At 39.4% G+C, this 15,990-nt stretch overlaps 1 protein-coding gene across 3 annotated transcripts in view; it reads right to left on the reverse strand.

The window, feature by feature from the left end:
• Window positions 1-15,439, reverse strand: part of ARHGAP28 (Rho GTPase activating protein 28) — a 106,143-nt gene extending 90,704 nt beyond the window's left edge. For 2 of the 3 annotated variants that reach the window (XM_019546267.1, XM_019546257.1), the window contains exon 1: window positions 15,146-15,439. In XM_019546267.1, the coding sequence (XP_019401812.1) occupies window positions 15,146-15,276 (131 nt within the window). In that variant the 5' untranslated portion in view covers window positions 15,277-15,439. Of the gene's footprint in view, window positions 1-4,792; window positions 4,857-15,145 lie in introns of all 3 variants that reach the window. The other variant, XM_019546283.1, reaches the window with a different exon arrangement.
• Window positions 15,440-15,990: the final 551 nt, after the last annotated feature.

The following is a 15,990-nucleotide window of genomic DNA, read 5'->3' on the forward strand; positions in this document are numbered from 1 at the left end:
CACCTATTTCCTACTGCCTTCCAGGGAATGGTTGTATATGAAACAGAGATATTGCTAAGTTTGAAACAACAAATCTTTTCTTACCTTTCTGCACCTCTAATAGAAAGGTGTGTTACCAAAGAACAAACTCTTGAGCAGTTACACAATGACAAAATGGCATCAAGGAAAGCAGACACACACTTTCACATCAGTGACTTGGTCTTCTGCACAGTAATTCCCATGAGGATGGCAATGCATATTTTTAAAACTTTTTGTTTACTTTAAGCATGCTTGGAGCTCCTCTTCATTGTATTTGATTTTAACTAATGAAGCATACAAATGAACAGGAATGCAGACATGCACATAAGGAAGTTTTTAAAAACAAAATCCTTTTATTAACGAGGGATTCCAGTGATGGAATCAGAATAGGAAGGAAGGTCTGTGCGTCTTCATTGTTTTGTTTGGATTTTTGGGCTCATTGCTAACTTGTGATAATATTTCCATTAGTAAGTATATTACTTTGAGGGTGATCCAAAATAAGGCCTATATATTGAACCTAGTAGAAACTCTACTAACTTTTTTCATTGTGAATGACCTGTCTTGTCATGTCTTTTCTACAGAAAAGACCAACAAAAACTGATACAAAAGTATAAACTTTTCTAAAGGTTTAAGCCATGTTATGGAAAACAAAACCTTCAGTTTTTCAGTCTTATAAATTCTTTAAGGAAATTCAGTTCAAGCCTGCCTAATTTTCATTAAACCCAATATTGGTTTGACCTCCACTGGAATATAAAGGACCCTTAAATAAAGAAAAGGGTGAAATAAATACCATACTTACTTAAATACAAGACAACCCTGATTACAAGATGACCTCCCAATAATACTATATATGGAAAATGTATAAATTTGTTATACTCTTCCATGTATGGAATCGAATCATTGGAGGTTTATCTTGAATTTTTTTCCTTCCCACTGGTATAGCAGAAAAAATATATCTTGGGGAGTCAGGTAGCACCCTTGTCCTTTGTTCTCCAAAGTCTTCTCCCTCCTACTGCTTCCCCATCTCCTACTGTCAGACCCTGCTGTCCCTGAGCACATGAAAATGAGGAGGTAATTTGAGAATTCTGACGGATGAATGGACATTTTATTTATTTATTTTTTAACTTATGCAAGTGTAAGGACAGGTAATTTACAAACATACTTTTACCAGCACTTTTGTACCTCCCTATACAGAGTACAAACTATTCATGATACTAGTTCAAAGCCAAAAGTCTCACAGTTTATCATATTTGGGCTTGGTCACAGCAGGGACAACAGCATTTCAAACCATGGTGACCCGATAGCCCAGCAGTGCACAGTATGTGCATGTACTTCAGATATGCACCCCCCAAAAATTTATGTGCTAATTAGCCCCCACTCATAACCAGAGCCAGGTGTTCTTGTTGTGAGTCCTGGGATCCTCCAGGAAATTATATGCAGATGAGGCACAGGGCTACGTGGTTCAGCTTCACCACATGGAGGGTGGGGGTCAACTAATCATATATGACAGGTTGAGGGAGGGGCTGACAGAGAGATTCTGGGTGAACTGTTTGGGACCCCATTTGGTGATGTTTGCCAGGCATTTAAGACTGGTAAAGAAACAGGAATCACTGGAAACAGGAAAGAAAGACCCAGTTCACTGGTGGGAGTGAAGAGGAAGTAAAACTGTATTCCATATAGTGGCTCACCTTGACTTGAAAAAAAGTCAGTGTTGAGGGGGTCTGAGCACAATAAGCATTGCCAGATTTTTTTTTTTCAGATTTTTTTTTTCAAATGGATTTCTTAAATCTAGTCTTGCTGAAAGTTCCCATCAGCATCTCAACCTTTTTGGCTCAGATCAAATGTAGCATTTTTGCACCAAGTGGATTGTGTCAGGGCTGGCTCTAGCCCTCCTGGTTAGCCTGGTATTGCAGTACCTTCAGGCCTGGTGCCAGTTCCCTGTGAAGGGAACAGATGCCAGGGTTTTTTTTTTGTTTTTTGTTTTAAAAGTCACAAAAAAAGGGGTTTCCATCAGCAGAAAGTTTCCCTATTATGGGCCATGACTTTTATAGTCACGTTCAGTGCTGGCTGTATTTTAATCAACTTCTTAGTTGATTTTCATTACCATTTGAAGTTTACCAATTTATTACCAATGAAGTTTTTTTATGCGATTGTATGACAAGGCGTGTTTTTCCCTATGCTAATTGGGAGAAAAAATGCATCTTATGTTCAAGTAAATGCAGTAATATAACAACCAATAATACAATAGACAATGCAATAGATATTAAAGGGAGACGCTTGCAGAACTATTGCTGAAGTTAGACTTGCAGAGATAGAATCAAAGGTTACTGAAATCAGTCACAAGTTTTCCACTGAATTCATACCCTTTGGATTTAGCCATACATGTTACGCTCATTACATTTGTAAATCAGAGATTAAACTCTTTATAACCTTATCAGTTCAGCAGTAAAAACAGGATTGTCTTTTCTATAAACATAAGTCATTTGCACATCTAATCCTGATATGATTCTAAACACAATTTTTCAGGTTCTAACTATTGAAAATTCTGTCTTGTCTCCTATACAAAGTATTTTAGGGCTAGGAACAAATGTTCAAAAAGCCTGAGCCTGAATTGATTCAATACTTGCAGGTTAGTGTATCCTGGCCAGGCTAAATCACTTTGTAAGTAACTGACATGCCCTCTGGATGGAAAAAATGCCAGCACATGCCTGCATTGGCTCAGGCTAGAAGCTGGGGGGGGGCGGGGGGCGATAAAGCAGCCTTCCCTTCCCTTCCTCCCTTTCCTTCCAGAGTGCTGAGCCAAGTGGGGCATGGCCAGGCCCAGGCAGGAAGCTGTTATTGGGGAGGGGTTCCCTCCCTCCCTGCCCTTGATAACAGAACATTTATCAGCTCTGTTATCCACATTTAGCACTCCATCAGAAATCAAAGACTTGCTCATTAGTTCAAGCTCTTCTTAAACAGTGTTTTTCCAAAGGAAGGAATATAGAGAGATTACCAGCTAAGGTGTTGATTAGCTCCAAAAAACCTTAAGTGGACACTGCCCTATCTACCTTACACAGCATTAGCTGGCATACCACTTGCTGGCTATGGTCTGTGCTTGGAAGAGTGAAGGGAGGGATCTCTGCTTAAGCACTGTGGGTGGGGAGGGGAAAAGGGAGGCACGGGGAAGCCAGCAGACCCAGCTGTGTCTCCAAGTCTCTGCAAGAGTTTCAGCCAGGGAGCAGAGGGGAGGGGCCAGCCCTGCTGTGGAGCAGAAAGCCCTGTCCACTCCAGAAAGCAAGCTGGCATGCTGGGAGAGTCTGGTTGAACCTAAACCAGCAAGGGGTCTGGGATAGACATTGCATAAACTGATTTGACCCAAGTAAGTTAAGTCTGAGGCTACATTCAACCAGGTTTATCTTAAACTCATTTCAGCCATTTTCAAACTGGTTTATGTGCACTGAACATCTGTATTGTTACAGGTTTAAACCAGTTTCTGATCACTTAAACAAGTTTATGTGCAATGTCTGTCCATGCCTAAATGTGGGAACAATGCAATGGCTTTAAAAATACAAAGGGAGAAGAAACAAAGGGAATTTTAGATATTCTAAAAATAAAAATCATTATAGTAATCTTGCAAGCCTTTTGCTTCTCATCTATCTACCATAAGAATATGCTAGATCTCTTCAGTGTATTTAATGTTATATTTTATATATTGCCTACTCGTGAAACCTACCAATTGCTTATGGAATAACTTTGGAATATATTCAGTATTTATTTTAACTGTATTATGTAGCAGTATTTGCATGTTATACATTGTCATAAATGTAATATATATGTCCTGAAATTTCAGCTGAATGTGGTATGCCAGCAAAACAGGAAAACACAAATACTATGTATGTATTCTTCCTAATGTGGAAGTGATTAGGATAATGAGACAAAGGGCAAGGTAGATAGACTAAATCGTAGCTTTTTGAGACGATATTTTTAATGACAGTTCTTATGTAACATTTATGTGTCTCTCTGCTCACTTATTTTAATCTCTGCCATAGGAACCTGAGAAGTTGATCAATTTAAAAGAACCAAATGCACACACAGACTACACTGAATGGTCAAGCAGCCAATACATTTTTTGCTCCATGAAATTACCAAGAAATAACCAAATTGTGGACAATTTCTCAGAAACAATCCTCAATTTTGTGAATGAAATTTCATATAGCAAATATTAGCAGGCATGCCAGCACAAAACTATACGACCTATGCATGAAAAACAGAAAAATTCTTCCCACTACCTAATGTTCTACTTGCCATTGCTGGTGTCTCATGTAAACTGCTTTTTTTAAACACCTATAAAACAATTGCTTATAAGAGTCTTCAGACATATTTATTAAGGGCTGTTGTTATTATCTCCAATGAAGCTGTCTTGCAAGATGTGACTATATGCAGGATTTAGTTTTACTCCATAATGATGCATCTTTGCAGCACTTGGGTTATTCACATTAAAACAGTTGCACAGCCTGAGGTCCCAGTGTGGACTGGATAAAATGCTAATTGTATCCCAATGATGGAAACTCATCATAAATAGTCTCAAAGGAGGTAATTTAATCTAACCCACTCTGCTGATACAACTAGGAATGTACTTTGTCAGCCTTTGTGGGTTTAACTACAGCTGGCTGGGTTTGATGCAGGCTCAAAAATCCAATCTGTTCTTAGTAACACCATCGCCTTCATAGAATTACAGACATACTTTTAATGGGCATGCCCATGTAACTGCTAAGTGATGATTTTTACATACATATATACACCATATTTAGTGTCATCTTCAGCTTGATTGTTGCTCAGTATCAGTGTCAATGAGCCTATAAGAAATGAGAGTGAATTCTAATTATGGGATTTGATGGAGTTAAATCAAGGCTGAATTTGGCTTCTTCATTTTCTCTGAATAGGGTTAAGCTCCTTCACTCACAATTGTTATTTAGAAAAGAGATTTTATTGTGTATTGATGATGACCATATTCAACGCACACGTATGTTCCAAGACTGGGTGAGAGTCTCAGATTTTTTAAGAAAATGAAAATTCTATTTTTTACAGCCCAGAACTTATCTAGGAAAAATGTAAAAGCAACCTGACCAAAACCTACACAGATTACTGTAGGGTTACTCAGCTGGTTAACTGTAGAACCCGTTACTAAACTGGGACTTCACTTGAATTTTACACTGACTCAAAATTAGCCCTTAGGTAATAATATTAAGACATGGATAATCTGAGGTGCTACAAAAGAGCAAGAAAAGTCATTTTCCATGAATCATTCCACTGACTGCTTGAGAGATTCAGCTGTGAGATAAACCTGAAGGCTTCAATGGCTACAGATTTATTAACCTATTAATAAATATTGCCTACAACTTTTTGTTTGACACCTCTTTTGCTTGTACTATACATTTCCAAATAGTGTAGGAATATAGGTGTCAGAGAGCCACAGGCAGAGAATGGAGCAGATCCTCAGACTCCCCTGGAGGTAGGTAAGGTCAGTGTGGGGGGTGGGGGGGGAAGAGTGAGAGTTGAGAGACAGCTCCCTATGAGGAGAGGGGGACTAGAGGTCCCCAGTGGAGGGAGCTAGCTGTAAGAAAATGGGAGGCAGACCCCAGGGGAATTTTAATAGGCCTGTTATTAGAGCTAGGTGGTAGTCCAAAAGTAGAGTAGGGATTTTGTCAGGTTTTGTCAATTTTGTTTTACTGTATTCTGTTGTCAAACCATTGGATCACGTTTTCTCTCCATATAATACACCTCTGCTTTTTCTGTTATTTAACTGAGGTGCCTATATTAAATTGTGATTTTTGGGCAAATACATATCCATTTTGTGAAGTGGGGGACCAGTAATCTTATACAAACATCCAGTCTGCAACTCTGGGAGCACTCTGACACCCCAGGGTTTTGTTACAATAAGCCCTAAGGAGTAGATCAGAACAAAAGTCCATCTGGTTAAAAGTTTTGTTTCTGATCAGCTAGAGCAAGAAGTCTGCTATTCAGTATTTTTCCTTCTGCTAATGATATTTACTAATTGTTTATATCTGAAAACATATAGTTCACTGTCATATAATTCAGACATATAGTTCAATATCTCTTGGTCAGGCCCCAGCTGGAGTACTGTGTCCAGTTCTGTGCGCCCCACTTCAGGAGGGATGTGGACAACATGGAGAGGGTCCAGAGGAGGGCCACCCGCATGATCCGGGGACAACAGGGCAGACCCTACAATGAGAGACTGCGGGACCTGAACCTGTTCAGCCTTCACAAGAGAAGGCTGAGGGGGGACCTGGTGACCGTCTATAAACTCACTAGGGGGGACCAGAAGGGTTGGGAGAGACCTTGTTTCCCCTAGCGCCCCCTGGCATGACAAGGAATAACAGCCACAAGTTGTTGGAGAGCAGGTTTAGATTAGACATCTGCAAGAACTACTTCACTGTCAGGGCAGCTAGGATCTAGAACCAACTTCCAAGGGAAGTGGTGCTGGCTCCTACCCTGGGGGTCTTTAAGAAGAGGCTTGATGCCTAGTTGGCTGGAGTCATTTGAGCCCAGTTTTTCTCCCGCCCAGGCGGGGGGTTGGACTTGAAGATCTACAAAGTCCCTTCCTACCCTACTTCTATGATTCTATGATTCTTCTGGACCTTGTAATAGGATTAATTACTAATTAGGACTAAACTTGCTCTGATTATTCTCCCAGTATGTATTGCTTGGCTTTGGTAGCATCCTATTGCAATAAATTCCTTTACAAGCTTTTGATTGCTTAGAACTGTACTGACTCACTGCTATGCAGCATATGACATTAATTGCAGAATTACTTGTGCTCAGTTTAGGGTCGAACAAGCTGTTTTGGCTTGCATTATCTCATTGCTTCACTGACTGCCATAGTTAATTTCATGTCTGGTTTAATAGGGTTCTTTAAAAAAGATACAGTTAAAACAACTGTAGAACAGGAGTCCATTAGTGATGAAACGCAGCTCAGATCAGACAAAACAGTTCCTGAGCCAAACTTGCAATCTTTTAGTTTATTAAGAATGGAGAGTTTTTTAATGATGTGGTACTTTCAGAAAACAGGATCTGAATACTTTCTGCTGTTGAAGTAAACAGTATAAAAACGAATATACTGAATAGACTGTTTGTTTAGTTTTGGCTTTTTAAACTGAAATGGTATTAGTTATTTTTAAAGAAAATTCAGAATGTTTTTCTACAGTATTCCATGTAACCATTGGACTTTGTGAACTGTGTCACTGTCATGTCATTTTTGTCACTGAGTTTTTCAGTCTGTCTACCTGTGCATGCCTTCATGTTACATCTATATAAATACTTGGCTAAAGAAACTCCTCACAGATAAAGTAATGGTAACTCTACAGGCAATTTTCTTTTGATCATTTGAAAGAAAAAGAGGAAAGAAAGAATGAATAGCATTGCACAAATAGCAATAAAAGCTCATTGGTGGTTGCATGGAGATGCACCACACCACAGCAGAGACCCAAAGAAGGAAATAAATTAGGGAGTCAAGGGAGCTTCCAGAGAACATCAGCCTTCCCCTCATGTTAATGACAAAGGAACTCCAATATTGATGCTGTAGCTAAACTCAGCTGTAATAGTTTTGCAGGGTCCCTTTTTCAAATAACCTGATATTAAATTGTCTAAGGTTTCAGACTTAAAATGACACCTTCAATTCCACTTGGAAACTCACAGACAAATGGTGTAATTTATAGAAACCACTGTTATTTGGAAATGGGACCTTTGTAACAACAATATTCATGCAAATTAGGGTCAAACAAGTTTGACCCCAGTACTCTTTCCTGCCATGGACTAGATGATCTACTCAGGTCCCTTCCAACCCTAGAAACTATGAAACTAACTATGAAACTATGAAATTCCGGTGAGGGCATAGTATATCGTCCTCAACAATATTCCTGGCAGTTGTATTCACACATGGAGAGGAGAATAAGACAATACTCTGTGAAGGAGACTGTTAGCATGGAAATATGTAAACTTAGTTGCTCCTCTTTCCTCCACTATTGATTTATTCTTTCCTTGGCTGCATAAGCTCCTGTTGCTTCTTCCTGAATAGGCTCTGTGCTTTTCAAGAGGCAGCTATAGGAGGACTGGAAGCTGTTCCAGGCAAACTGCCATAGAATATAGTTACAAAGTAGACAGGGAGGTAGACTGGTGGACCTACCTGTATTTGCCAGTTTGGGATAAGACGCATCATCATGGTAAATGAAACACACTAAAATGGCAGATATGAATACCCCCAACTCCACTGGTGCTCCACCTTTTGCTAATTTTGCTGTTATGCTATTGAGGTGTCTGGCCAACTGGAACAGAAAACTGCAGTGGGCCAGGTAGCTGCTAGTACAGTGTGTAGCTTAAAGCTGGTACATTTGCCAATTTATTTGGCACTTGAAATAGTACATGAAAACCAAATGTTGCACTGATTGATGCTGTTGGCTGAGGACTATTTAACTGGGAGCTACTGGTGGTCTTACTGCTCAAGATTTGGTTCTGTGTTCACATACAGCATTAACCATAATCTTCCACAAATAGTGCTACAGCTTTTACCTGTAATTCCATAATAATAATAATCATAATAATAATAATAACAACTATATTGTAATGTACATTCCCATATGACTGTGTTCTGTGCTGAATTAACATGATCTATTCTGCAAAATAATACTTCATTCTTGTTTTTAATTGCTTATTTTTTGTTATGCTGTCTCTAAAGTACGTTAGACTAAATATGGAGGTGCCTATATAGGGCTTTCAGCTCTTAGCATTTTTGCAGGCAACTTCAACCATCATGTAATCAAAGATAAGTGACTTAGTTAAAAATGAATGGTGCAGCTGGCCAAAAGCTCAACCAAACACAATGATCAAAGGAGCTGTGCCAGATGTTTTCCATCAGCTTTCCATATGGAGGTACCAGGGAGATCAGCAGGAGCACCACACTAAAAAGAAACCAGAGAAGCCAACTCTAGTTTCAACCATAACATGAAGAATTGAATATAAATACCACATTCCTTAGTGAGAGTCCTAAGGGACATTCTGTAGGTATTTCTAAAGCTTACAGGAAAAAACGTGTCTACTATTGTCTGACTTATTTATATGCATTCTCCTGCTAAATACTTTAATAATAGCTTGTTACAATTTGTTGAAATATATCTATTTTAAATGGAAGCTGCTAATGAATGAGAATCTGTGCAAACAGTCAAAAGCTGTCATTTTCCCACCAAGTGTTTTGTCACCCAATCTTGGTTAATTTGAATTACATTCCTACATGCATTTTATCGTTCTTGATTCCTGCAGTTTAAAATTATGATTCCAGAGGCATGGAATTCCTGCAAAAGGCCCAAATCCACCTCCCAATCTTCTGGGGACAAGAAAACAGCTTTGTGTGGTATTTTTTATTTTTGTCTTCTGAGGACGTTTAAAATACAAGGAGATAAACATAAAAAATAATCACAGTTGTTTATATTGCCCCTCAGTAGAAGACATTCTTGACGTCATTTGTATATAACTGAGCAGTAGCGTTGCTCATAGCCCCAACACTTATGACATGTTGGACCCAGTCATACCAGTGTGACGTTAATGGTTTTTCCTGGGATGGAACATGAACTGCTTCATACAGTTCTGTAGTGAGAGGAACTTGAGGCTTCTTTATTACAACCCTCAAGTGGCCCATATGGTACCTCTTTCTAACTACCTACAGGTATATACTCATCATTTCAAGACACATTACATGCTCACCAACCACATCATACAACGAGCGGAAGAGATGACTACATTTGTGAGAATCCGGTGCCATACTACTGAGCTCTCCCCCTACATGGTTTTGCAATGGTCCCCAAATCTGTTGAAATTGGCTTTGTTGAGCAGGAATCTGGGAGATTGCTCACAAGTAATTGAGACAGCTTAGTAACCTTAGATGTTTTTGTGTTCTTTTTTTAACTCTGGTTTAGTGATGCCTGTCTGAAATTCAGGCCTCACAACAGAGCAGTGGAGTGAGACATGCTGAGTATACAGAAAGAGAGAGAGTGTTCTCTGGAAGCAACTAAAGGGTTTTAGGACTTTCTCCATGACCAATAGGCTAGTGATTCTGATGGCTAAGATGAGACTGAACATCATTTCCCACTCTATTTGGTCCTTTTCCTATGTAGCATATTCATAGTCAGTGTTTCCTTCTAAAAAACAGATCCTGGTGATACTTTGCCCTGACTCACTTCATATCCACTTTATGTAGGTTTAACACATTCACTTAAATGGAGCTACTCCTGATTTACATTATTGTAATCAGAATTGTTATCTCAATGATAGGTGGTAAGTGATAGGTGAATTAGCAGTTCTAATCATTATACTTGAGTCTGAATAAAGTAAACCTAACCTTGTAGCTGACCCAGGTGAACACTGATTTGCATGGCTAACTGCTGATGGGTGCAAGAAGTCATCCTCTTCACACTGTCCACACAGTTGCTGTGTACAGTTGTGCTGCCCTGAGTCCGGGGACTACTCACTTGTAGCATCCACAGATTATGCAAGCAGTGACAAAAAGACCAGAAAAGAGTGAGGCCTAAGTTCTCTTCTTAGAAAGAGAATTCACCTGGCTTTGAACTGGTAGGAAAAATATCACACATATTCAAAAGCATCTTGGGCTTGGGACCAACAGAAGAAAGATGAATCCAAATGATCTCAACAACATTGTTCAATGAGAAAAGAGATGCATCTCAGTAGCTGCAGTGTGGAAGTTACAATTACAGTAAGCTCCTGGGCCATGTATAATTAACATGTATTGTAATTCTCTTGGGACTCTGACTTCTGAATTCCAATGATGAATAAGGTGGACAAAAACAGGAGAGAAAAGTATGAGGAAAGTATTCCATACCCCCGCCCCCTCCCGACATATATGCATATAGTTTGGTATTAATTAGATTAGTGTACTACTGAAAAACCAGTACACCAGTATTTTGTCTTCATGAGCAGTAAAACACTGTAAATAACTATGCTATGAATTATGTGTTGACATGCAGCAGTGTAAACTGTGAGCCAAACAAAAATTAAACACTCAAAAGCAGACATCTCATAGGGCAAGTAAAAAATGAAGTTGTCAGGTGTATTGTGTTATCATTGTCCAAAATAAAAAGAGATTTGGGGCAGAGATTCCCTTGATTTTGCCGTGGGCTTAGTGAATAAAAGAACCTGTCTCGCTTTCTGTATTTGTTTCATGTCTAGAACTTCTGCTGGCATTAGAGGGGGGTTCTGCAGAGGGCATAAAAGGAGCAAAATAGAAATGAATTAGGCAGATACACAAGGAAGATCTTCCATATATGGAAGATATCTGCTTTTACTTAAAACTCCAGCTGGCTTCAGTGAAGTGGTACATGGAGTGACAGCACTAAGGCCCAAATCCACAGAGGGACCTAGGCCTTATGAGCCTCATCATTCCCATGTTTAGCTTTTAGGCTTGAAGACTGGGATTCACAAACCTGAGTTAAGTACCTAAATTCTGAGTGCAGTCAGTGGGGAGAGTTATGTGCCTAAGAACAGAATTGACAGTATGCAGCACTTGGTAAGTCTTAGACTGAGGCAGCTCTTAAAACAGCTGAAATGAAACTCTGAAGAGATGGGGGTGCCTGAATGCAGGTACCTATGTATGGGAGAAGGGGATTCGCAGTCTGACACACCTTCCTGGATTTAGATGTTGAGGCTCTTCCTTTTGGAGGCCAGACAACTGTCTTGTTTGATCTTTTAAGGCAGATGTGGTGGAGGATGTGGTGGTACAGGTAGAGGGAGTGGAAAACCTGAGGGGTTTTTTGGGGGCTTTCTTCAGTCTGCAAGGGTTCAAATGCAAGAGAGTGTCTTAATGACTGAGCTATAGGCTAAGCTGGGAGGGGTTGGGGGCTCTCTCCACCCCTTGTACTGAAGGTGTGCTACTGAGCATCAAATGGAACAAGAGACTGAAAAAGTGGGTGCATGACACTTCTTTGAGAGGGCGGGAAGGAGATACAATTTCCAGCCCCTTCTCCCAACTGTGTTTTACCCAATAACTGTTTAGTGCAGAAAACCTGAACAATGCTGTAAGGAGGGGCCAGAACTCAGGACTTCCTGCTTCAGGCTGAGTGGGTTCAAGGCTCAGCCATGTTTCCTCTTTGACCCTATCTACAGAGCAGTACAGCTTTGAAAGGAAGGATGTCTTTGCTTATGGCCTGGTGCTTCTGTGCTGTGTCTGTGCGCATGCTTTCTTCCTGCTGTGAACTGTGGAAGCCTGCATAGATCTCATGGTCCCCAAGTTAGGCTACTCCCTTAGGAGAGCAAACCACATTCCCTTAAGTGAACAAATCAAAAACTGTGAGGTTTCAATTTTGGACATGAATAAGACCTTTTAAGTCAACAGGAATTTTTCAGGAGGAAGGATAATGGGATCTGATCATAAAGGTAAAAACTAAGGTCTGATTTATTGAGATTCTAAATTTAAAGAGACTTAATAGGAACCATAGAGCTCAAAAACTCCACAAAAGGTATCTCAAGTTAGGCAGCTGACGTTTGAGGCAACCAAAAGTCACTGCTACATTTAAAGATATGGTTAAAGTAAAATATTTGGGTTTTAGTTTCCTCTCACATAAATTTTACTTCAAATGAAATACCAGTGAAAGGAAGATCAAGAACAAGTCTCTTATCTCCGCATCAAGCAACAAATTTTGGCTCCTGTTTTCCAGCTTGTTCATTTTCTTTGAAACCCAGACATGAAACCATAAAACTGCAGTTATGCAGTTCCTTAAACCATAAAACTACAATTATGCAATCCATTCCTGACTGGGTCATTTTGGCTGATCACCAGATAAAAGCAACATCCCTCTCTAAAGTCAGAAAAGTGCTTTTTTCATGGTATTAGTAATTAAAGACCTTGATTCCTACACTGATGGGAAGTGCTGATCACTAGACAGTAAGTCAAAGGTTAATAACCAAGGCCCTGATTCTCTTGTCAGGTACACCGGTATAAATCTGGAGTCAATCTGAACAACTTCTCTAGAACAGCATTTGCATGGAAGGATCAGAAAGCAGAGGATCAGGGAAGAGGACCTAGTTGTTTCTTGTTATCAAGCATGTGACATGGTATTCTGGGAATGTTCTTCCAGAGTGTTATCCTGAAGGTCCAAGGAATGGATGCATTGTAGAGAGTCTTTACAATGTTCTTCAAGGAAAGCGAGAGAGCCTACTGCTTCATGAAACAAAGTCACTGCATCACCATTGAAGTGTAGTACAGTTCTCTCAGATGTAGCAGGGATTAAGCTAGAGACTGACCTCCCATTTGCTAAAATGTTAAGTGAATTTGTCTTCATGTACTCAGCATTCCACGGGGCGGCATGCTGAGTTAATAAAATCACCCCCCGGAACATGCTTTGGAAATATGGATAGAGTATTTGACTGCCCATATGGCAAAAATATTGCTACCAGACAGCTGTGGGAACTTAGACAAAAAAATTGAAGGCAACACCAAAGTCATGTGTGCGCATGTGTGCACATCCATATACTCCTTGTCTAATAACAGAAGCTTCCAAATTATGTTATGCATCAAAGCACTAACATCTTCTTTTCCCAGGAACAGCAGTTTGAAGTTATAAGTAATTTTATGTGATGAATATGTAATTTTGAATGGGGCATATTGTAGGCTTAACTTTCAAGAACGTTTTGAAACAATTGGCACACAAGTATAAAATGATGACAAAACATCCATTTCCATTGCCCTTAGATAAAAGGACTAGCTGTTTGGTTTTTTTAAGAAAGAAACACCATTGTCACCACTGCCAAACCATCATTCCATGATTTGAATAGCAGGATCCACTCTTACCATGGCCAAAGGGCAAAACTCCTTTCTTAAAATGAAATTGTGTATTTGTTGCTGGTCTCCAGGTACCAGTTAAACAACACAAAAGAAGTTATCCTAATCACATAACTAGGGATAGTGCATGTCTAAACCCAACAATAACCGCACATAACATAAATAGCATATTGTAAAATGACAGTATCAAGTACTTACTTACCATTGCTTTTATTAAAACACACAGAGCTCATTTTGAAAGAAACTTAATTATTTCTTCTCCTCCCAGTCACAAATCAAGACTACAGCCAGTCACAGATTAAAACTATAATACTATTGCCTTAGATTTTAGTTGTCATTTTATTCAGTCAAGCCAGATTTCCCAATTTAGCAGAAGGGAGGAAAATCTTCAGCAATTCAAGCCATCAGACCAAACATTGTTAAACCAGTATGAAGGTACCCAATGCCAGCTCTCCCTAAAGAGTCTTGTTTGACAGTATACATTTTTGGAAATCTTATCTGTAGAAAGTGGTGTAATTCAGAGACAGATATTTAGAAGAAAGGTCACATTTGCTGAAACAAATACAACCACAATCAAATGGTAAGATCTCTTTCCTATTTCTAAGCTATGCAAATGGGAGGACAGTTACACACCCCAGGGAAAAAACAAAACAAAACAAATGCAACTGCATTCATATGTAGATAAGATATAATTTACTGTACTATAACTTTTTAAAGGAATGTTTTCACTTAGATGATGTCTTTGAGGGACTAGTTTCACTTTGTGCAGCTGTATGTTTGCATGTGTGAATCAGAGAATTTCTTGCAATACTTCAAGACAAACAATCCTTGATCCTGACCTTTTTGTGGATCATGGGAGAAGCACTTAAAAAAAGTGTCAGCAACTTCCAAACAGAATGAATTTTCTGGTGAACTGTCTTTGCACTGACCCTTATGACCTTTCATAACCCAGTAAATAAGTGAATTGAGTAGAAGCTTAATTTATGCGTTTCTTTCCAAGGGATTATGTTGTTGTGAATCTTGGGTTGCAAACTAAATGGAACTGTTGATTTACAAGAGTTAAACCAGGCACTTGAATTTTCCATTTCTAATCAAAACCAGTGCCATAAAATTGAATAAGTTCCCCAGTGGAAACAAGTAATGAATAAAAATAAAGTGAAGAGTAACAGGTAAAGTGATCTGAAAAAGAGTCACAAACTACATCAGCAGAAAACAACTGGAAAACACAATCAGCTCGGATGAAATGCAGCAGCACTGTACCCGTTATAATTCTTCATGCTTTACCTGCTGATAGGAGAGTGGCTGGAGGAAATCTCTGGCACAAAGGTTTGTTCCATTATTGGTATCCTAGAAGGAGTGTAAGAATGGTAGGCTGTCAGAACCACGCTGCCCGAGTCCTTTATCTCCATTATCATAGGCACATCTCTCCTACTGCCTGGTGACAAAGACAACTACCAGCATTTACTCATTTATTAGATCAAATGATCCTGTCACAACAGTAAATGCATGGCTTGGCTCGGTAAGAACCTCTGACTATTGTTTGCTGACAAGAGATCTGTGTAACTGAGACACAGCTCTTCCTCCTGTCAGAACAGCTGAATTAGCATATATTCAAAAACGCCGCCCACAACATAACTGTGGGGGAAGGATCTTTGTCTCTAGGAAACTGGAAACCTGAGATAATCCTCCCTGGCTCAGAGTTGCTGCTCTGGACTAATTCTTGTTCAGCTATTTCTTCTTGGGTTTTGTGTTTTTTTTTCCAAGGAGAGGCTTAGTAGAATTTCTCATAACAGGGTAAGAAGCAAACGAAGTGAAATCATTGCTCAGCTATGCAGCAAGAGGACAGAGCACTACTCTAACATGAAATGGGCTCTAGCAAAGAAAGAGGAAACTGACATTTGCGAAACATTAAAAAAGTAGGTAGACTATGCTCTGTTTAAATAATCAAGGAAGTGCAACCCTGATTTGCTATAAGTCAGGTCATTCCTTAAAAATTTGACTGCAGAGGGTGCCTTTACTTTCCATCGAACACAGACAAAACTTTCAGTGATCCTTAATACTCAACTGGATAGATAATTAGAAGGGCAGCAGAAAAACAGTAAATACTTTTTGTGCAAAATTTCACAAAG

The sequence above is a fragment of the Crocodylus porosus genome, unplaced genomic scaffold (assembly GCF_001723895.1).
Source record: "Crocodylus porosus isolate Cpor-Errol unplaced genomic scaffold, CroPor_comp1, whole genome shotgun sequence".
Taxonomy (NCBI): domain Eukaryota; kingdom Metazoa; phylum Chordata; order Crocodylia; family Crocodylidae; genus Crocodylus; species Crocodylus porosus.